Source organism: Bos javanicus, chromosome 8, assembly GCF_032452875.1.
Source record: "Bos javanicus breed banteng chromosome 8, ARS-OSU_banteng_1.0, whole genome shotgun sequence".
Taxonomy (NCBI): Eukaryota; Metazoa; Chordata; class Mammalia; order Artiodactyla; family Bovidae; genus Bos; species Bos javanicus.
The window spans coordinates 80,123,553-80,146,136 of record NC_083875.1 but is presented as its reverse complement, the minus strand read 5'-3'; the positions used below and the strand labels follow the sequence as shown (position 1 = coordinate 80,146,136).

Genomic DNA, 22,584 nt, shown 5'->3' with positions numbered 1-22,584 from the left:
CTTCAAAAATTTGTCATTTAGTTTGCCCATGCTGAATGCTAGGATTCCTGGGCCATTTGTGTTTGTATTTGATTGTTTATTTCCAATTTGGGGGATTTTTGTTTTTATCTTTGTAGATTTTTTATATTGACTTTATATATATTTGTATGTACCCAGATAAATTTATATATACATACACTTTTTTCTTTTAGATGTTTGTGGTCATTATTCTGAGACTTGCTTTTTACACTGAATGGTTTTACTTTGATCCTCTATTCTGTCTATACACCAAATTACTTTCAGTGGTTGCTCAGTATTGATTTATATAGTTGATTTACAATGTTATACTAGTTCCTGTGTACACAATAGTGTTTCAGTGTTTTTATGGATTATACTCCATTTAAAGTTATTATAAAATACTGGCTGTATCCTTCGCGCTGTACAGTATATTCTTGTTGCTTATTTATTTTATACATAGTAGTTTGTGTCTCTTAATCCCATAGCTCATCTTGCCCCTCCACACTTCACTTTCCCTACTGGCAACCACTAGCTTGTTCTCTATATCTGTGAGTCTGTTTCTGTTTTGTTACATTCATTTGTTTGTTTTATTTTTTAGATTCCACCTGTAAGTGATCAATTTGTGTGATTTTAATTTTAAAGACAAAATGGAGATTAAATGCTTAAAAATGGAATTGAAAATGCTTGAAATGTTTTGTTGATTTTAGTCTTATAATTTTTTCAACTGTTATCACCTAAATAATGTATTACTTTAGATGTTCTATTGTCATTACTTCTGCTTATTGACATTATTAAAATACAATGACTACTTACAAAATTAAATTCAGATGACCATGGATTGTGGCTATGGTTATAACTTTTTAGTATCCCATAGCTAAATACAGAACTTTGTCTTAAACCTTTCCATTATCACAGTGGATTCTTACGGTCTGCCAATTATTAATTTTTTTTTTTAATTTTTGAAGCCTCATTACGTTTTGCTTTTAACTTTATTTATAAATGAGCCATTAGTAATAGGCTGTCTTAGAAGGAAGACTTCTGACTAGTTTTTCGAGAAATGTCAGTGGTGGTAGTTTGTAGTGTTTATACAGTAACTAATATTGTAGCATCTCTGCTACACCAAGCAAACACCAAAAACACTTCCACATAGCACACACATAAAGTCACCAGAGGAAAGCATGACCAAACCTACTAGAAAGGTAACCTTATAGCAATTATTAGTATAGGGTTAAACTGAGTGAAGGGTGCTTTTCTCCAGTAAACTCATAGTGGGTCTAAATCCCAAATGGTATACCCCAGTTACTGTACATTAGAAGCATAGCAAGACAACCAGAAGGATGCCTCTTTTTACTTCTTTACTCTTCTTATATGTACTGTATACATCCTCCATTTTCTTAAGTAATGAGATGATCCTCAAAAAAGGTTTTGTTTTGTTTTCCCTTTGCTTGTTTTTGGTTTTGTTTTGTTTGTTTTGTTTTGTTTTTAAGATTTATTTTTGGCTGCATGGGTCTTGTTGCCATGCACAGGCTTTGTCTAGTTCCGGAGACTGCAGGGCACTTTGCAGCTGCAGAGAGTGCAAGGGCTTCTCATTATGGTGGCTTCTCTTGTTGTGGAGCATGGGCTCTAGGGCTTCAGTACTTGCAGTGAGTGGGCTCAGTAGTTGTGGTACACAGGCTTAGTTGCCCTGCAACATGTGGAATCTTATTTCCCCAACCAGGGATCTAATCTTAGTCCCCTGCATTGGAAGGCAGATTCTTAACCACTGGACCAACAGGGAAGTCCCAATAAATGTATTTTCCAAAATGATTTTTTGTAAGGCTGTTAATTAGCAGGAACATTCAGTGGTAGAATGTTTTAAATGTATTTGTGTCCTCTATATGCCTCTAAAACTAGTATGATTTGGTGATATCAGACTTAAATGTCTTTTCCAAATAGTATTTTGTTGTCCAAAATGAAGCGCCTTCTCATAATATGAAGGACTCTTTAAGAATTCAGATATAAAGCAATATCCTAATTTTTGATGGATACTTTTAGGGAAAAACTTTCCATATATTTAGAAATATATAGCACTTAGCTGTATTATAGACTTGAAGCTCATTAAAAAGGCACTCATTTTAATACTTTTAAGTATGTAACTCTTTTTGTTATATAGACTTCACTTAATGTATAAATAGTGGTATTTCCTATTTATCCTTTTTTTGTTTTCATTAATTTTCTTTACTTAGATCCATTTGATTTGAATCATAATCTTGGAGCCGGATTATCCAGGAAAAGTAAGTTTTGCTTTGTTTTTAAATAATAATGCTTTCTCTTTTCCTGTTAATCCATTTAATTGAGACTTTACTCTTTTTTTCTAGTGACAAATTTTATAATGAAAGCATTTATTAATGGGAGAAGAGTATTTGGGATTCCAGTCAAAGGATTTCCAAAGGACTACCCCTCAAAAATGGTAAGTGTCTGTTGGAAATACCAAAAAACCAGTTCCAAAAACCTTTTAAGCACCTAATTTGTATACATTACTTCAATAATAACCTAAATACTCGAAAGTTTGGTGAGTCTAGCCACGATGAAAGCCTTTTCATAAACATAGCTATTTTGAAGCCATTTGTCAGCAGCATGGGGAGAGATAGCCAGAAGTGAAGTTTGGGTGGATTTTCCTAGATTTAGGAAAATCTAAATTTTCCAGTCTGCTTGCAAAGAGTAAGAAATACCTTAATGAAGCTAGGAGAGACATAGTGCTCCCTGTGCTAAAAATCTGTCCTCATATAACCTGATACTCAGGTTTTTATGGAACCACACTCAATAAAAGCAAAATAAAATTACATTATAAAAATTCATTTCAGTGAGAAAAAATGGAAGGGGCTAGGAACTAGAGTGTTGCGTGTTAAAAATAAAGGGGTTTTTCTCCTGCATTAATTTTCCTAATTAAGACTTTTTAAATGAACCTTATCAGGTGTGTAAGCATGTTCAGCATTTTATCACATCTCTGCATCTAGCTTTTGCTAGATATTACTGTGGCAGTCTTCTATACCCTGCTTCTGAAACTTGTTCTGACAGATCACCTGGGGATTTTGTTAAAATGCAGAGTCTAATTCAGGAGGTCTGGGGTGGGGCCCAATACTGCATGTCGTGCAAACCCCCAGGTGATGCCACCTCTGCTGGTACCCAGCTTCATTTCAGTGGTAAGGAGGCTAGAATCCAGGCCCTTGTCTTTCCTTTCCTCTGATACTTTGCTTCAGAAGCCACAGCAAAGCAACACATAGCTTCTTTCTTTTTAGGTTTTAGCCTTTTCTTTTTATGAGAAAATGAAGTTTTTGTACCTGGCCGCAGTTTTCCCCAAGTCCTAGGAAACTGACTCACAGGCATATGTAATGCTCTTGTTTAGAGTTGTGCTGAGGGAAAAGATAGGGTTAAAGTGTTCTTCACGGTGAAAAGGAATGAACCAAAATGAATTCAGGTAAACCTATCCTGAATTACACCTCTTAGTGATTTTAGATTTTTGGATTTAAACAGTATAATAATAATTATTAAAAATAATGATTTGTCAGTGTTGAGATATAAGATCCCTGATTGATATTGGTTAGTTTTTGTGTTTGGATCTGATATTAGTAGTTTAGGTTTTTATGTATTTATATTCTGCTAGGAGTACTTTTTTGATCCAGATGTACTAACTGAAGGAGAGCTGGCCCCAAATGATAGATGTTGCCGCATTTGTGGGAAAATCGGACACTTCATGAAGGACTGTCCTATGAGGAGAAAGTAAGTGAACATTCAAAAGGGTGGTTTTGTTTTTATTTTCTTACTGTACCAGTTTTCAAATGAGGTTCTCTTGTACCAGGAAATAAACTTATATTAAACCCAGAAGTTCTCAGATAACTTTGAGATTTTTTACAAGGAAAATGAAGTGATTTAAAACCTGGCTTTAAGTCAGATAGCTAGGATTAACTTGAGTGTACAGGAGACAGTCTTCCAGGCCTCATCCCTTTTCCTAATTTTGGGCACATCCCTAATCACCCCTTGATCATTTGATTATTACGCTGTCCAACAAGGATGGAAGAGCAGAAGAGAAAACTGAAATTCTTCCATTTTACAACAGTGAGAAGTCCAGAATCATTTCAGTCATTGAAAAGTAAAATGGGTTTGTTTTTAGGATCTCAGTTATATTCTGATGCACAATATCTGGGGTGTACTGTGTGGGAATTTAGACTCAGTAATACTGTACTGTGCTATAGGACCCTTCACTTGTATTCATTTTAATTCTTAATAATTGTTGTGGTGACCTACTCGATTTGGTCATCATGCTTTCTTCTGATAATGTTTTCAGGAGAGCAGAGGGAGATGTTTTTGGTTGCTTGCTTGGGACATATTCTTGTTTTGTGGTGGTGGTATTTTTAAGTGGATGATAATATTCTCATTTAAAAACGTGGTACTTAAATCACCATCTGGAATTCGAGGCTCTTATTTATTACTTTTATTTTTTATTCAGATAATAGCCACTGATTCTGTAGGGAAAGGAAAAAATAATTTTGACAATTTAAGAGCACAAAGCTCCTTCTAACCATTGTTCCATTGTGAACCTAAAGTTTTATGTCTCAAGTTTCCAGTGCTAGTAAAGAATTCTGCTGCTGCTGCCGTTAAGTCACTTCAGTCGTGTCTGACTCTGTGCAATCCCATAGACAGCAGCCCACCAGGCTCCCTGTCCCTGGGATTCTCCAGGCAAGAGCACTGGAGAGGGTTGCCATTTCCTTCTCCAATGCATGAAAGTGAAAAATGAAAGTGAAGTCACTCAGTCGTGTCCGACTCTTAGCGACCCCTAGTGGGCCAGAAAGTTTTAAGAAATCATTCCAAAGATAATTTGAGTTTCATAACATCAGTACCAGAGTAGGTATTAAGGAGTTCCGCTAATTGCAAAAACTGGTTTCACAGCATTAGAGTAATTGTGAAAATGAACAACTACACCCTTAAGCTCTGAGGGTACTTTTTAACACATTATTAACCAGAGACGTATTAATGCCACAGGTGATAGTTTCTGCAGAAATCCCCCAGTCAAAAATATGTTAATAGAGAAGATGGACTTAAATTCTTATTTTTCCCTCTGATGCCTTCTGTATCTAGTTGTCTCCTAACCTGGAGGGGTCTTAATACTTTGTTAGGTTTCTGTTCAGATTTTTCCTACTAGTATTATATCTTCTACAGAGTGAGGCGACGGCGAGATCAGGAAGATACCCTGAACCAAAGATACCCCGAGAACAAAGACAAAAGAAGCAAAGAAGATAAAGAAATTCAAAACAAGTACACAGAGAGAGAGGTATCAACAAAAGAAGATAAACCCATGCAGTGTACACCTCAGAAAGCCAAGCCATTGAGGGCAGCTGCTGAGCCAGGGAGAGAAAAAATCCTCAGGCCACCAGTGGAAAAGTGGAAGAGACAGGAAGACAGAGACTTAAGAGAAAAACGTTGTTTTATTTGTGGAAGAGAAGGGCACATTAAAAAGGAATGCCCTCAGTTTAAAGGCTCTTCAGGTATGGATGCCCATCATGCCTTGATGTTTGCACTCACATCTCAAGGGAAATCTCTTTTTTAGGGTTCTTAACTATTTTAGTTATATGTACAGATCTATTTACTGGATAAGATTTTGTTTTTCAGAAGGTAAACCCACCTCCCCCACCTTTACTTCTAATTCTCTATGTGTTTTTAAACACTTACTCCTGGTTTTTTAAGAGGCTTGTCAGTCTGGTTGATTCGGATAAGTTTGGTTGACTTTTCAGATAAGATTATCAATGAATTGAAGACCTAGTAATCCCCAGTACTTAAAAAATGTAACTTAAGACAGGGGTCCCCAGCACCCCCCAGGCCATGGACCAGTACTGGTCTGTGACCTGTTAGGAACAGGGCTGCACAGTGGGAAGTGAGCAGTGGGTGAGCAAGTGAAGCTTCGTGTGCTGCTCTCCATCACTTCCCATGGCTGTCATTACCTCCTGAACTACCACCGCCCTGCCCACCGTCCACCACCCCCCAGTACCCTGGCCATGGAAAAATTGTCTTCCATGAAACTGGTCCCTGGTACCAGAAAGGTTAGGGACTGCTGACCTAATTGACCAGAAAACAAGCTACCACTTACTTGAGCTTTCCCAACTATATTATGTACATTTCTGAAATGGAAGAGCCATGGGTAGGCATAGCTGAAGTGATCTCAGGACACCATACTTTGTGTGCAGGAGCCACTTACATTGTTGTGTAAACACATGTGCTCACAGCTAAAAAGGGGAGTAGAAGAAGGGTGACAGAGTTAACAGTGCCTCTACTGCAGACAATTCCCTTTGCATCTCATCATTCCTTCAGTGAGCATGTTACTCTTACAATGAGGAAGAAAGTATTTTCTATCTATAGTTGAACATCATCCATAGATCTTGCCCCTGTAAGTTGTTGGATCTTAATTTGCTTTTTCTATGAAATGGGTGAAGCATCTGTTTGGGGCGTATTTTTAACAGACTTAAAAGTAAGGGTACCTTGGAGAGGGGAGGGTAAGTTACAGTTTACAAGGCAGTTTATACACTCTCAGTTTTTTCTCAGAAAAAACCTGTGAAAGTGGATGAAATTTATTTAGCATAAAAATGAAACCCTGAGAAATAATGTTTTTTTATTAAAGTAGTGACTCTGTTCATGTCCTCAACTGTTAAGTGTTCATGGACAGCATAAAAAACGTAAGCACTGAAAGTTTCCTTAAAATACTCACTCTAGTCCTTGTCGTTCCTGGAAACACTGATACCTCTCTTCCACTTTATGATACCATATCAGCAATATAGTATCTCTTTTTTTAAGATAGGAAAGTTTAGATCAGCCATCCTTATTTTTTTAAATGAGCTTTATATAAAAAGTTCTTAAATTGTTTTATTATTAATTTTAAAATACAGTGTAAATGTTTATGAAATGTTTTTACAGCTTCAGCTTGTCCTACTTCTAAGGAATTCAAACTTTTATTGCCCTCACAAGGGACATATAGCAGAATAAAATGATGTTATAATTATAAGGGTAAAATGTTTAAAAGAAATTAAAAGCAATAGCTAACGTTCATTGAGCACTTTCAGTGGGTCAGGCACTATTTAAGTACTTTACATGGGTAAACTCGTCTAATTTTCACCAGAGCCCCATTAACTGTGGTATTATTTTGATATCCTCAGTTACAGATGAGGAAACTGTAAACAGTATATATAGATAAAATGTAATACAGTCTCATCAAAATACCTTTTGTAGGCTCCCCTTCAGAACAGCTCACTGTCTGCTTTTACTCAGAGCAGGAAGTACATGGGCACTGCCTTCCTCTTTGGTACAGCAAAGTGGTGCAGGGATGCTCCTGCACTCCCCCAGCTTGGATGGATCTCTTCTTACTAGCTCGTAGCAAGTTTTAAGTTGCCAGTAGTAAGTGGAGTAAATAAAATAAGTAAAGCTCTCAAAATAGTAAAAATAGGGAATTCCCTGGCAGTCAAGTGGTTTGAACTTGGCACTTTTACTGCCGTGGGCCTGGGTTCAATCCCTGGTCAGGGAACTAAGATCCTACCAAAATTTTTAAAACATAGAGCAATGATCCTGACCATCTAGAGGTTAGCAGCCAATCAAGAGGGACAGGGAATGTCCTGGGACACGGATGAGGTATTATCAAATGTACAGAAAACACTAGAATCTTGGTTCCTTCAGACTGCCATGTTTTCATATTAAATCGGGTAGTCATAATGTAAAACAAAAAGAGGAAGGGCTTCCCTGGTATCTCAAACAGTAAAGAATCTGCCTGCAATGCAGGAGACCTGGGTTCAATTCCTGAGTCAGGAAGATCCCCTGGAGAAGGGAATGGCTACCCACTCCAGTATTCTTGCCAGGAGAATTCCAGAACAGCCTGGCAGGGTACAGTCCATAGGTATACAAAGAGTCAGACACAACTGAGCGACTAACACACACACACACAGTAAAAGGAATTAAAAGAGGAGTGGAGCTAAAGTGTGGTGAATTTCCTCCAATAGCAATTAAAAATAATCAGCTTCTGTCTAAAGATTATGTTCTTCCATTTCATTTCTTCTAATACATTAGAATTTTGTCCACATAATAATTTGAGTAGAGCTTCTGTCATCTCAACAGAAAATCTTTCTGTGAAAGTTTGAAACAGGGCCACTGCTTTCAGTTTAAAGTAGGAACAAAAAGTGCTCATTTCTTTCTCAGGTCTGTCTAAATCAGATTGTGTATTTGGATCCCCTTCTTCACCTAACCCTTTGAGACCAGCTGGCACATTTGTTCAGGTAAACCTAGCTCAGACCTGAGCAGGAAACCCTCCCGTCTCTGCCTCTCCCGCAAACACTCTGAGTACGAGCAGCTCTGGGCCAGGTGCTCGGGAGGGGCTGGGCAGTTCAGGTGGCTCCTCCGCTCTGCCTGAGGTGCCGTGTGCGGTGAGCTTGCTGTGCACCGGCTGCCCGGCGTGCCTTTCGGGGTCCTGCAGATGTGTCTTGCTTGTCGATTAACTTGCAAAGTTCTGCCACCCACATGCCTAATTTCAGCTCTCCTTGGATTTGGTTACAGTTTTCAGACTGTTTCGGATGCTGTTCCTTTCGACTTTGTAAACCAGTCTATTTCGTTTTTTAGGCAGTGCTTTTACATGAAGACCAAAAGCAACAAAAAACATCTATATTTTTGAGTCCCCAGTCAGGTATGTGGGCTTTTTAAAAAAACAAATGTGTGTTGTTTTATTTACTGCATAGCGTACCACATGCCTTTTGAGGCACTTCCTTTGAATAAGTGGTTTTAACAGCGATTGGACATCAGAATAACTTGGGGAGCTTTTAAAAATACACTTGCCCTCGACCTTCATTTCCCAAATCAGATTCTTCGAGGGTTAGGCTTAAGCCTGTTTTTGTTTTTCTTTTTAAATGTTCTAGGTGATTCTTATATTATACCATCCTTGAATAGGAACCATAGGGAACCATAGTCTCTAATTATTTGTTCCTCTTCTACACTTTTTGTTTCTGCTTTGAAATTGCCACTGTCTTGTCAGCAGTGTATTCTCCTCATGGAGATTATTTGCCACCAAAGAAAGTAATTGTGGGCCTGAACACTCTGTCTCAACTATGTCACTTATTTTCTGGTTCCTTCAACAAATATTAAGCTACACCTCCCACCCACCCGCCCCCTCCAAGTGTGGGGTGTGGGCCTAAATACTGAAGATAAAAGCCCCTTCTCTCATTTACTCTGCCTTCTTGTCAGAAAAGACACAGACATATTTCATGTGGCGACAGATGTTAAAAAATATAAAGAAGGAAACGGAAAAGAGAATGATGGGAAGGAGGCAGCCTCTGATAAAGTAACATTTCAGCAAAGAATCAAAGTAAAAGGAAGACGCAAGTCAAGAAGAACTTGGATTTAGACTCTTACAACAGAGCTGAAAACAGTTTTGTCCCAAGTGGTGACACTAAGCCGGATGAGGGAGAGGAGGGTAACTGGAGCTGAGGTCAGGGTACACGACTGTGGGTCACACAGCTCCTTCAGCAGTGGCAGGGATGGGTTTTTTTCTCTACATGAGATGGGCAGCTGTTGGAGGCAAAGGAGTGGTAGAATTGTCTTAAAAGGTTCACTATGACTGCTGAGGAGGCAAGGGTGAAAAACCAACAAGGAGGCTCCTTCTGTAGTTCAGGGGAGAGATGAGGACAGCTTGGACAGGGGTGGAAGGAATGGAGGAAGTGAGGTCTGCTCATCTCCTGGAGACTTTAAAGGTAGTACCGACATGATAATTGATGAGTTGGATGATAAGACATGACAGAAAATCGTGAGATTTTGAGACTCAGAGGTGACACTGTGATTTTTTGTCCTGAGCAGCTAGAAGAGTGAAGTTTGAATTTCCTGTGCTGAGGAACCATGAGGAAGAACAGATTATGGGGAGAAATAGAGTTCAGCTTTAAATGTGTAAGTTTTAAGAGACCTGCTGGATATTGTGGTAGAGGTATTGAATAGCCAAGTAGATATAGGAAGGAGCCTGGCATTTAGAACAGAAGTCCCATCTGCAGATACAAATTTGAGGATGATCAGTATGTAATTGATGATAGTTAAGCCCTGGATCTGACTGCAGTCACGTAGGAAATACATGCAGATAGAAAAGAGAAAAGCATGTAGAGGCTTAGGCAAAATAAAGGAGACAGAAACACACCCCCAGAAAAAAATGTTTAACAGTGGGGATGGAGAAGCAGCAAGTTTGATCTTTTAATGGAGTTTTAATATAGAAAGTGCCTCAAAGAGGGGGCAGTTGGCTTTATGCAAATTGCTTCTGACAGGTCTGTTCAACAAGGACTGAGAATGCTGTATTTTATTTGGCAACACAGAAGTCCCTCACTGTGACTTTGAAAAGAGCCATTTCTTTGAAATAGGGGGCAGAAAAACCTGATTGTAGGGAGTTGTGCTGAGAAGTGCTGGAAGAATTATAGGGTACCTGACCTCAGCTATGGCTGCATAGTGCCAGGGCCCCCATCCCTACCCAGTCCCCCCAGGCCCAAGGAAAGATGCTAAAAGGGAGGGGAAAATAGGATGCTATGAAGGCCTCTCTTGGTGTTTCAAGAGTAGTTTTAATCCTGAAATAGAAGGGAGAAATTTGAAGAGTAAAAGAAAAATCAAAGTAACTTTAACATATAATGAATCACTTTTTCAGCTTTTTTTTTTTTTTAAGGACATGAAACTATAAATCATGATGCAAACCTCTGGCCTTTAGACACTTAACTAGTTTTGTTTAATATCTCTTTCTCTTCCCCTCTCTAGTTTTCAATAAAGTAGGATTAAAGAAGGGAAATTGTTTAAAAGAAATAGAGCATGTGTACTCTTTTTAAATTGATTGTATAGTTGGTGAGAAAAGTTTTGGAAATTTTAAAGCTTCATTGATAAAACCTGACAGTTTTATATATAATGTAAAACAAGCCGCCTATTTTGTGGTCAGCTTTTACGTGTTGTATGTTACTGCTAAGGTGCAAACAATGTTTGCTTGTAGGTTGGAGAGATGCCTGTGTTAGTTATAAAGAATGAAGAGGCTAAGCCATCTCTCCAATCAGGTCTCAGTTTCTGAGAGAGAGTGCTCCCAGAGCCTCGGCAGCCTCCCCAGCCCCGAAGCAGATAAGAGCTCTTCCCTGCTGTCGCCAGCCCAGGCTGCAATAAGCCAGGGCGCTGTGGTCTCACCCTGGGAAAGCTAAGGAAGCTCCAGGCGAAGGGCATTTGGTTGTCTCTACTTCGAATGTTAACAAGGAAAATAAATTGAATTATTAAATTATTTAAGTACTTCTTAAGATGAATTATCTCAAGTATATAAAATGATCTACTTAGAAATAGGCATTTATTTTTATAATACGTGAATATTTTACAGTTGTGTTTTTTTAATGATTGGGAAAAACATTCAAAATGGCATCAAGTTTCTCTACAATCAGACTGAGGTAGGACGTCCCAAAGAGAAACAGAAATCTTCAAAGAATTGTCACACTTACCCAAAAGGGGAACGTGGTATCCATGAAAGGTGAAGACATAGGAGATTGTGTAAGAACAGGCAAGAGCAGCTCTTTCCTGGGAAGGTTTTGTAATTGTTCTCATTGGAATGCATGGACTTAAAAATAAAAAAAGTTCTACTGGGAAAACCCTGAAAATGAAATAGAGTGAAATGAGAATGGGGTCTGTTCTGAGAGGATTTGATTGACAGTGGGAGTAGCCATGAAACATGGAGGAGGAGATTGACAAGCTGCCTTGGAAGCTACTTTGGCAAATGAAAGTGTATTGGAGACAGACTCCACTGCAGTTTGTGGGGTTGTTTCCCATAGATCCTCTGAGAGTTTGAAGGTCACATAGTTAACAGATGTAAAGAAGCCAAAAGACTTGTTTTTACAAGCTTCAGCCTCGAATAGGCATTTCCAGAACACTTTACTTAAGAAAATACTGGTCCGTCCTTAGTTGAGATTTGTTTTGTCAAAGATAAGATGTTTATGAATATCAGCTTTTGCCGTCAGATTGCACAGTGTGATTTCTAGCTGTGATGTTATCCTCCATTGCTTCAGTTTCCTCTTCTGTTAAAGGGGATAATAATAATACTAATCTTGTGGGACTGTTGCAAAATCTATGTAAAAGCACTTAGAACAGTACCTGCATGATTTGAGAGCAGAGGTTGGTGGGCGCCAGTGGCGTTTGGTGTTCTGCAGGACATCTGTCAGCATTGCTTATGCTAAAGATTTTACGCATCTTGAAAGTAAAATTTTAATATAATTTCTTAAGTGGGGGATAAGTACAGATGTTAGACATATACCTAGAAATGGCAATACCAATTGACAGTAGGCTAGGATTTCAGTAAATTATCTTCTGAGTGAAAGATTTACATATTTATAAATCTTTTGAGTAACCATAAAACTTAAGCTTACTACAGAAAAAAAAATGTTATTGCAATAAATAAGGTTTGCTTTCTACCAGGAAAAAAAAAAAATCACAGGTGGTTAAAACTTATCTTTTCTAATAAACTCTTCAAGTTAATGACAACTGTTAATACTGTCAAATTTATCCATGAAAAATTTATACAAGTTATGTATGTTGTTATGTGAAATGTCTCAACATTAAGTAGGATTAAGTTTCCAGAAAGCTCTTTCTTTTCACAGACTTTATTTATCTGTGATGCGTGGGTGGTTTCCTAAGGAGAAGCTGCTAGTGTGTACAGCCCCTGCTCTTCCGCAATAGCTGAATTGACCTTAGAAGACAGAGGTGAGCTCCTCTGAGCTCCAGGTGTCCCGTTTATAAAATTGGCAAAAGCACCATCTGTCTCGGGCTGCTGTGCTTAAAGCAGCCACCCACATCCAATAATCAACCAAGTTCTCTTTCCTCTCCTGATACTTCCTCCATTCCACTAAGCTGCATATTGTTCTGAGTCTCAAATGAGACAGCAGTAGATAGAAGATCCCACAAGTTTCCTTGCTCTTTTCCTCCCTCCCTCACATACACACACTAACAGTGCCTTAGATGTTCAGTAAGTTTTATTGATTAGAGGTGGACTCATTTTGACAGAGTAAAGAAGAGTGGGACTGTGATCAAGAACATGAGCTTTAAAGTCAGACTTACTCTAGTTTGACATCCAGCCCAATCATTTACTAGCTTTGTTACCTCTGTCACATTAGTGAGCCTCTCTGCCTCAGTTTCCTTGTCCATAAATTGGGGCTAATAGCTCACAGGGCAACTGTAAGGATTAGTTTCATATATGTAAAACCCTTTACACTGTATCCGGCACACATCACTCGATAAATTATTACTACTCTTATTGCTGTAGTTAACAGAAAGTCTCCAACTATGCTCTGACTGTCTAACTCCTAGGACAAATACATAATGAAAACTTTTAACGAAAGAAGAGTATGTGGAGATTGAAGAACCATAGTCATAAACTGTTCGGTATGGAGAATCTCAAGACTAACATTTTTCTATTTCTTAATCCACTACTGTTTTTTGGAAAGAAAATTATTTTTCAGAAGAAACTACCTCTGTGTCTTTGTTTATTCCATTTTAATCCAAGGGTTTGAAATTTTAAATATTGGAGATGCTATAAGAGATTGGTGAATATCTTTTCTCCTTTATGATAATGTATACTTTTTTCCTTGACGAGAATGTTACAGCTTACTTATTAAAAACAAAAGCACAGTGGTCTTTATGACAGTAAATTTAAAATAATAGAAGCACTTTTTATTCAGTGAATATATGGGAAGATCTTATCAGTGAATATATAGATCATTGTTTTTCATACCCTTCTTGATATTCCAGTATATGAACATACATTATGTATTTAACCATTCTTTATTAATAGAACTAGTTCTCTTCAAATATTTGTTATATCAGTGTCTTCAAAACTTTTTTGCTTGCATACTCGCTCCCAAAATGTTGAACCACCCATAAATCTCCTTGTATGTGTTTAAGTTGACATCTGTTTTTCATCGTAGTTGCAAAACATGTAATTTCTGGAGGTTTTTTAAAAAATACTGGCATTTTTAAAACAAAACTTTTAAATCAGTCTTTTTAAATGTATCAAATGAAATATAAATATTATTGCAGAAATTTTACATCTTTTTTTTTCTCCTTGAATTCTTTTGTTTCACTTCCATGGAATTTTATCTTAAGATGATATATTTTTATCATATATATTTCAAGCATTTTATTGACTGGCCCACAAAAGTGTTCATATAAATTGAATTTTTCAGCTTTTTGTTAAATCTCAAAGTGTAAAAATGTCTTCTAAATTGTTTTTATAGTTGGTAGAAGAATATAATTGACCAAAACCAATGTTACAAATTTTGATTAAAAATTGCTTCCTATGTTTACTTACTGAAAATGCCTATCATTTAATTAGATGAGATTTTTATCCCATGCATTCATTTATCTTCGGAGTAGTACTGCTTACTGCATGAATGAAACAGTGAATCATTTCTATTCCTAATCTTTTTGTTTTATACTTCATAAACATTGTGAAGCCTCATTAGTCTTTATAATGGCATATTAAAAGGGATAGAAAGGGGTTTTGGAGTCTGGGAGGGGAAGAGACACAGCAGTGCCACTCAGTTGTTTCCATTCCTTTTTAATCAAATCACCAAAAAATCACGTAAATCGTATCATCAGAAGTTATTCTGATGGGCATCAGCTATCAGTGCAATTTTATGAAAGCTAAAAATTTGGGCTTTTATTAGATGTATTCCCATTTTGCTACAGATCCCAGCATTTTGTGTGCTTCTCTGCCTCCCAAGGGTTTTTTTTTTTTCACCCTAGGGTAATGTGCCACATTAAGAGATGAATGGTTAGAACACACGTGTCTCTCTCTCTCTCTCTATCTTGTGAAAGGGTAAAGAGAAAGTGGTATGATTCCTGAGAACCACCCCAAAGCCTGGTCCACAAAGACATTCTCAGAAAGAACTCAGATAAAAATTGAAGCATGTGGGCAGCTCTCTTAAAACTCTACCCACTTGTCCTCTTACGCTGTTCAGGAATAGCTTAATCCCATGTTCCCAAGGTGGAAGACCACTGTCTATATAAAACACTGCAACGCCAGTTTGCATATTTGTCTAGTTATTTCCTCAGGACAAATCCCACTTAGGAGAATAATAGATTTAAAAGTAACCATACTTTGATGGTGATGCCAATAATGCCACATTGTGATTGTGGACAGTTTCAGAGTCAGTCACAATTTTCCCACACGCTTGCATCATTGAGAATAGTCTTTTTTTGCCAGTCTGCTTGAAGTTTTGTTATTACCATTGAATGCTAACAATTTCCCACATATTCATTTGTATTTCTTCATGTTACATCTTGGTATTTTTGAGTATTCATTTTTGTCTTTAGTTCTTTCTACTTAGAAATTTATTCATGCTTTGTCAAATATGTTACAGTATCCTTCATCACCAGTTTATTATTTTTTCAGCCTCATTTATGATTTATTTTGCCATGCATACACTTGTTCTAGTAGTTTGATCTAGCCAACTTTATGGTAGTTTCGAGTCATGCTTACACATTTTTAAGAATTTCATGTTCTTCCCCCAGATTACATAAAAATTCATATTTTATTTATAGTAGTTTTATCTTTTTTTCTTGACTGAACCGTGTGGCATGCAAGTTCTTAGTTCCTAACCAGGGGATCAAACCCTGCAGTGGAAGCACAGAGTCCCAACCACTGAACCAGGGAAGTCCCATAGTTTTATCTTTTTATGTGTAAATTTTTTTACATGAAGCTTCTTCAGGTATGTTGAGATTTTTATATACATATATATACACACACACCCATATATATACACACACACATACACACACACACAGGGGGTTACATGTTTAAGTGATAAGTAATAAAACTATAAGTATTATTAGAATGGTTTCTTAACATTTGGGCAAAAAATTTTTTAAGATCTAAATAATATAACAACTACTCATCTACTAGAGAATAGGCTTTATTTTTTCATATTTTCTTTTCACTCATTTATTATTAAGAATTCAGGTACCCATTCTTTTTTAAACTCTTACATATGTATCCTTTAACATATATATCCTTTAATATACATATCCTTGGTGAATTTTTAAATTTAAATGACTCACTATATAATATGAATGTTTTATAACTTGATTTTTTATATCTAACAAAATGATTTTTAAATTTATATATGTTATATATGGATTTAGTCTCTCTTTACAGTATTGCATCGTATGAATACAAAATATTTTATGTAAACATCACCTAGTACATGAGCATTTAGATTATGTCTGGTGTTTTGCTGTTAAGCAGTGTTGTAGCGAACACTCTTGTGTGAGTCTTCTTGAGCATATTTGAGAGATTGTATAGGATTTGAGTTCCGAGAAATCAATTTGTTGTGTCGTAGAGCATTTTCATATGTGTATATGTGCCTTTTCAACTTTGTTAGATACTGTCAGATACCCCCTCATTGGCTGAAACAGTTGCCACTTATATCAACAGTGTTTATTCATACAAATATGATGAGTGAAAAAAATACTGTGGTGTTCTAATGGATTTTTTTTAAACTCTGGTGATGCTGAGCACCTTTTTATGTGCTTACTAGCTGTGAATACCATGTATTATTATTATATACATTCTAAATATTTTCCTCCAGTATATCTTGTCTTACATCACTTCAGTTTTTAATTTTGAAATAGATGATTGGTTTTCCCTGATTAGTTTTCATGAACATGTGATTCATGATTTTAGGGTTGTCTTTCAGAAATTGTTCCTCACCTGAAGTTGTAAAGATATCCATCTATATTTTTTTTCTAATAGCTTTAAAACTTTATTTTTCTTATTTAGATCTTGATTCTATCTGGTTGTATGTAGAGTATGAGGTACTGATACAAATTTTTGTCCCTTAAGTGAAAAGCCTTTCCTCAGTACTTCATGCAGTTTAGAATGTCACAGATGGGTATTTTTGACCAATAGACACTCTGTGGTATGAATATGGTATTTATACCTATAGATACTTTGATTCTTCCTGCCATATCACTGATTTTTCACTGTGAGTTGACTCTCAGGATATCTTGCTTTGGAAAGTTTGCTTTCGAGGGGGCATAAGTTTGTTTGCATACTTAATAAGTTGACTTTGGACATTTTAGAAAGTATAGTTTAGGCAAATTGAAAGTAAAAGCCATTTATACTTGTCCCATTTTAGAGCATTAACTATTATTTCAGTTTTGGAGATAAAATCTTCCCATCTTTTTACATCAATGTAATGATAATAGTTAGCATTGATTGAGCACTTTCTATGTGCCAGGTACTGTTCGGTTGTTTTACCTATATTAATGTATTTAATCTTTACAGTAACTCCAAGGGGGATAGGTATTATTGTCTTCATTTTACAGATAAGCAAAAATGAGGCAATACATATCTGATTAGTGGTGTTTTTCAAATGTGTTTTTTTAATTAATTTTTAGTTTAATGAAAATTCTTGAGGATTTATAACCTTCATTTTTCATGTTATTAATTATCCTTCTCTGCATACCTAATATGTTATTGTGTTTATAATATAATTAGGCATATTCCAAGTTCTGGACATTTGAGTTATTTGCATGCTTTACAAGGTTTCTCTGGTTTATATGAATATTCCTTTAGCAAAATTTCTGTGTACCTACCTGTCCTCCTGCTCTTCTTTCAGCAGTTAGTGGTTAAGAATTGATACCTTGTTTTACTTTGCATCTCTTTGATTACCCACTGATATTGATTAATTTTTATCTACTTACATGCTTTTTTTTCTCTTTCATATGTTGCTTTTTCTTTCACCAGCTGTCTATTAGTATTTGTCTTTTTTCTATGGATTTGTAATTTCTTTAGTGCTAAGAATAGAAAGCCCTTTTAATAAGTAAAGCATAATGTGGTATACTGAGGAAACTCTTTCCCCCTCCAGAATATTCACTACTTCTTATACTTTGACTCTCTCATATTTAATTCTATAATTCATTTCAAATTAGGTGAGGAGGAAAGGTATGATGTGAGGAAGGAAACTTCTCTATCCCTTTCCTTCCAAAATTACTTGTTTGACAAAATACCAGTTTTGAACAACCCATACTTTCCACCATTGGTTTGAAATGTGTATAATCAATGTGTGTATATCCTTTGTCAGATACTACTTTCTTGTAAGTAATCACTTAGGAATTTGTCAATTTTATTGTTTCATTGAACTATTTGTTTTGATTCCAAAACAAAATTTATTAACTGTTCTGTGGTGTGCATGTAATTAGCAGTCCTCATTTCTGTCCTGCAGCTGTAAATACAATAAATTTCCTTTTTTTCTTTTAAATCAATAAGTTATGGCTACCATGTCACCATTCACAGCTTCATGTCTGCAGAGTAATGACACAAGATATTTATTTCTGACCAAAGAATTCTTTAGAGTTTATTCTGTTTGGTTGCAGATGCAAAGCAGAGCTTTAAGAAGTTCTCCTGGCCTCTGTACCAGTAGTGAGCATGCATGTCATAACATGACGTCACTCTAGCAGCTCATCTGCGTTTAGAAAGAATATGACGAGGCTTTTGTTATACCTTTTTATATCTAGCCAGATGACTTGATTCAAAACAAGTGACAAGTATGAGGTTTCTGTAAATAATTAACCATAAGAAGTAATTGTATAGCGTTTACGATAAAGTGAGGCCTGTTTCATTTATGTTGGGTTTTGTTTTTTCCCCTCCTCTAGGTAGCCTTTCCAGTAAATATATGACTCAGGGAAAAGCCTCAGCGAAGAGGACCCAGCAGGAATCATGAGGGAAGGAAAATGCCGCATTCTAAATGGCCACTCAGGCGTTCTATTCACTTTGAAAATTAGGTTCATTTCACAGGACACAGCAGCATAGATCAGGCTTCGACTTAACATTTAAGGGAAATGTCAGATTTTTTTAACTTAATGAAATTGTTAATGAGGAAAAAATGTTTAATATAGTCTTACCTACTACAGATCCCTATAGATTTAAGGATTTCAATAGAAAGCCATGATGTATGTATTTAAGACAGGTTTAAAAAAAAATGTAACTATGGGCCAGTATTCATTGAATACAATTTCAAGCTTTTTAATTATTTCAGAGCACACTAAAAATAGTGGGCTGATAAACTCCAAGTAAATTAATCCTTTATAAATCCTTTTTGTTTGTTTTAAAGAGGGGAAATTATATTTATTGTTGTCAACTGAATCCTTGTGAAAGCGTGTCAAACGTGTGAACTGCTACTGCTGTATTTACGATTTACAAACCTTATTTTATTGATATTTGTAGAACTGATAACGTGAACATGAGTACCTATTATGTGAGCCTCCTACAGATGAGCAGAGCCACTGAAGGGCTTTTGATTTTTTCCCTCTCTAATTTTAAGTTGACATATAACTACTATGGTCATAAAAATGAAAAGACATATAAATACTATGGTCATAAAAATGAAGGAAAACAATAGTCCTGGTTGCTGCTAAAAACATTTGCAAAGGAAAAATGACAAAATAAAAGTAATTTTTACTTTTTATGATACTCCGAAATCAGGGTGGATGACTTTTAAAATCCCTGATGATTAAAGAGGCTATTTCTACCAATCACAAGTTTGATTGGTATCATTTTGATCTGACTGGAGCCTTCATGGAACTGTGTCTCTAATTCATGAGCCCTTCAGAAGTGGTCAGAGCCATGCCTCGGATTATCATTTTGAAATAAAATCAAGATTTCAACCTGTAATTTTATCCACCTTACTTTCCAATGAGAGTCCTAAATTTCATGAGGAAACCAGGTGAAGGATTAAGGGCGGTACAGCTCTGCTCCCCTTTATTCCTCGCTCCATCTCCATGTGCTCTTGCCGTCTGGTGTTCACTGACAGCCAGTGCCTGCCAAGTCCCGGGAGTGTGCAGAAGAGTCCCACAGACTTCAGGGCATGAATGCATAGGGAGGGCTGCTGGGGGTGCTTGCTGGGCAAGCATTCCCAGATAGAAGAGGGCTCGAAAGGAGCACACCTGTATGCTTTTCTTTTAAACAAATTCCTTGAAGACATTTTCCAGCTGAAGAAGAATCATATCAAAATTAACTTTATTTATTTGGGGCGGCAGTGGGGAGGGCTTCCCAGAGGACCCAGTGGGTAAAGAATCGGTCTGCAGTGCAGGAGACACGGGTTCGATCCCTGGGCCAGGAAGATCCCCTGGAGGAGGGCATGGCAGCCCACTCCAGTAACCTTGTCCGGAGAGTCACATGGACAGAGGAGCCTGGTGGGCTACAGTCCATAGGGTCACAGAGTCTGACACGATTGAAGCCACTGAGCCTGCACGCGCGCACACATTTCTTTTTTGGCTGTGTGGCTCTGCAAAGTTGACTGGACATAAAATTCTCGTCACTTTCCTTGAAAAGATTTGATACCATTCTGTTGTCTTCTGGCATAGTCACAGAAGACTACAACCAATCTTATTTTTGTTCCCTTATAGGTTTTATTTTTCTGTTTGGATGCTTCTGTGTTTATTTCTCCTTACACCTTTTGTATCAAACAAAGGTTTGACATTAACTTTTGTCTGAAACAAAAGTGAATCCAGTGTCTCTCCCCACCTAAGTTTTGTTTGTTTGTTTTAGAATATATCTTTTTCATAATTTTATTTCTCAGAAATATTTTTCTTTCTGAAATGCCTCTCCCAATCATCTCCTTCCTTTCTGTTGGGAAAACTTGTCAAGCTTGATCTCCAGGTGACTGGCTTGATTTTTAGTGTCATTCTGCCATTTCTCACATTAATTTTTTATTACTGTACATTTAATTTTCTTGAACTTACCTAACTTACCACCCATCACCTTCCTGTTCCTGTCTTTTAGTTTTTTATCTTCCTTTTCAGGATGCCATTTTCATATATCCTTTTAAGAATGTTTAAAAGTTCCGTACATTTTATTCTGACTCCTAGAGTAGATTCTGTCCAATGAATTTGATAGCTTTTTCAATTCCTCACACTGCATGAGTGGGACAGTGACGAGTGCTTGCCAGCAGACCTGGATAATGTGTTGTCCTTGGTTCTTCACTCCCTTTACTTGGGTGCTGGTCCCAGCCCCTTCTCAGCACCTCAGCTAGGGGACAGGTATATCTGTTCCATGCTGAGTCCAGTTTCCAGGGCGTGGCTATCTTGCAAATGCAGCTGGCCTGTCTCTTACAAGATCCAAAAATGCCCCACTACCAGGGTTCTCCCTTCCTCTTCCTCTCAAAAACAAAAATATTGAAATCCATTTTCATACCTCCAATCTGCACTTTTTAATCTCTTGCTGAGTGTTCACAGTAGCAGCAGTATGCACAGTCAGAGGTACTATTAAGGTGTTCTGAAATACTTCAATTTATTTTAAATAAATAAATATATTACCCTAGTGGAAAAAATATCCTGTGTAGGTAAGTCAATAGGGTTCATGTTACAAGCAGAAAAATGTTGAAAAAGCTAACAGAATTTAACAAACCTCTCTAAAACTGCAGAGATGTGCTCAGTACTTATTTTTTCTTCTAAAGCTGGCTTATTTGGATAACAGCAGTCAAGAATTTAGCATGCTTTGCACTGACTGGAATTCTTGACTTAATTAGGTTCTGGCTCTGCCATTTTTCCCGGAGAAGGCACTGGCGACCCACTCCAGTACTCTTGCCTGGAAAATCCCATGGGCAGAGGAGCCTGGTAGGCTGCAGTCCATGGGGTCGCTAAGAGTCAGACAGGACTGAGCGACTTCACTTTCACTTTTCACTTTCATGCATTGGAGAAGGAAATGGCAACCCACTCCATTGTTCTTGCCTGGAGAATCCCAGGGACGGGAGCCTCGTGGGCTGCCGTCTATGGGGTCGCAGAGTCGGACACGACTGAAGCGACTTAGCAGCAGCAGCTGCCATTTTTCCAGCTGGAGAGTAGCAAATCCCCCTAACCTCTAAGCAGTTCATTTTCCTTGACTGCAAAATGGAAATCATACCTGCCCTTCCACAGTAGTGAAGATCCAGTGCAGTCTTACCCAGAGGACACTTTAATGTATAGAACTCTGAAATTAAATCCTGAAGTGCAGTGTTGAACATTTCCCCATTGTAAGTTTTTAACCTATTAGTGTAAATCTAGACGTGGTTATACCTTGCAACCACTTCCAACAGTTGCCACACATGCCTTATTTTGACCCCACAGAACAGCTGCTACTCTGAGATAAGCACATGGTTTTTTACATAGTCATGAAGACACTCCTCTAACGTGTCATTTTCTTTCAGGAATCTGCACCAGTTTCAAATAACATGAGGTATACCTCATCCACTGACAAGTAGATTATGTGATTGAGTATGTACATGCAAAACCGCCAACAAGTTAAAAACTGAGTTGTTCGGTCCAGTTGCTAAGTTGTGTCTCACTTTGTGAGCCCATGAACTGCAGCACACCAGGCTCCCCTGTCCTTTACTACCTCCCAGAGTTTGCACAAACCCATGTTCATTGAGTTGGTGATAGTATTTAAAAACTGAGTAGTGTGTATTAAATATTAGATTGGTGAAAAAGTAATTGTGATTTTGGACCCTGAATTTTAAATTACTATAACTAGGCTCAAACATCTTTATTAATTAGAATAGGAAC

General features: G+C 37.2%; 1 protein-coding gene across 12 annotated transcripts in view; it reads left to right on the top strand.

Annotated features, from left to right (window-relative positions):
* TUT7 (terminal uridylyl transferase 7) overlaps positions 1-19,717 on the top strand; it is a 58,668-nt gene extending 38,951 nt beyond the window's left edge. For 6 of the 12 annotated variants that reach the window (XM_061426078.1, XM_061426079.1, XM_061426083.1 and 3 more), the window contains 7 exons: positions 2,223-2,270; positions 2,355-2,446; positions 3,641-3,756; positions 5,194-5,519; positions 8,209-8,285; positions 8,626-8,689; positions 9,853-18,305. In XM_061426078.1, the coding sequence (XP_061282062.1) occupies positions 2,223-2,270; positions 2,355-2,446; positions 3,641-3,756; positions 5,194-5,519; positions 8,209-8,285; positions 8,626-8,689; positions 9,853-9,935 (806 nt within the window). In that variant the 3' untranslated portion in view covers positions 9,936-18,305. Of the gene's footprint in view, positions 1-2,222; positions 2,271-2,354; positions 2,447-3,640; positions 3,757-5,193; positions 5,520-8,208; positions 8,690-9,852; positions 18,306-18,699 lie in introns of those variants that run through there. The other 6 variants (XM_061426080.1, XM_061426081.1, XR_009738141.1 and 3 more) reach the window with 6 other exon arrangements.
* The last annotated feature ends 2,867 nt before the right edge of the window (positions 19,718-22,584 follow it).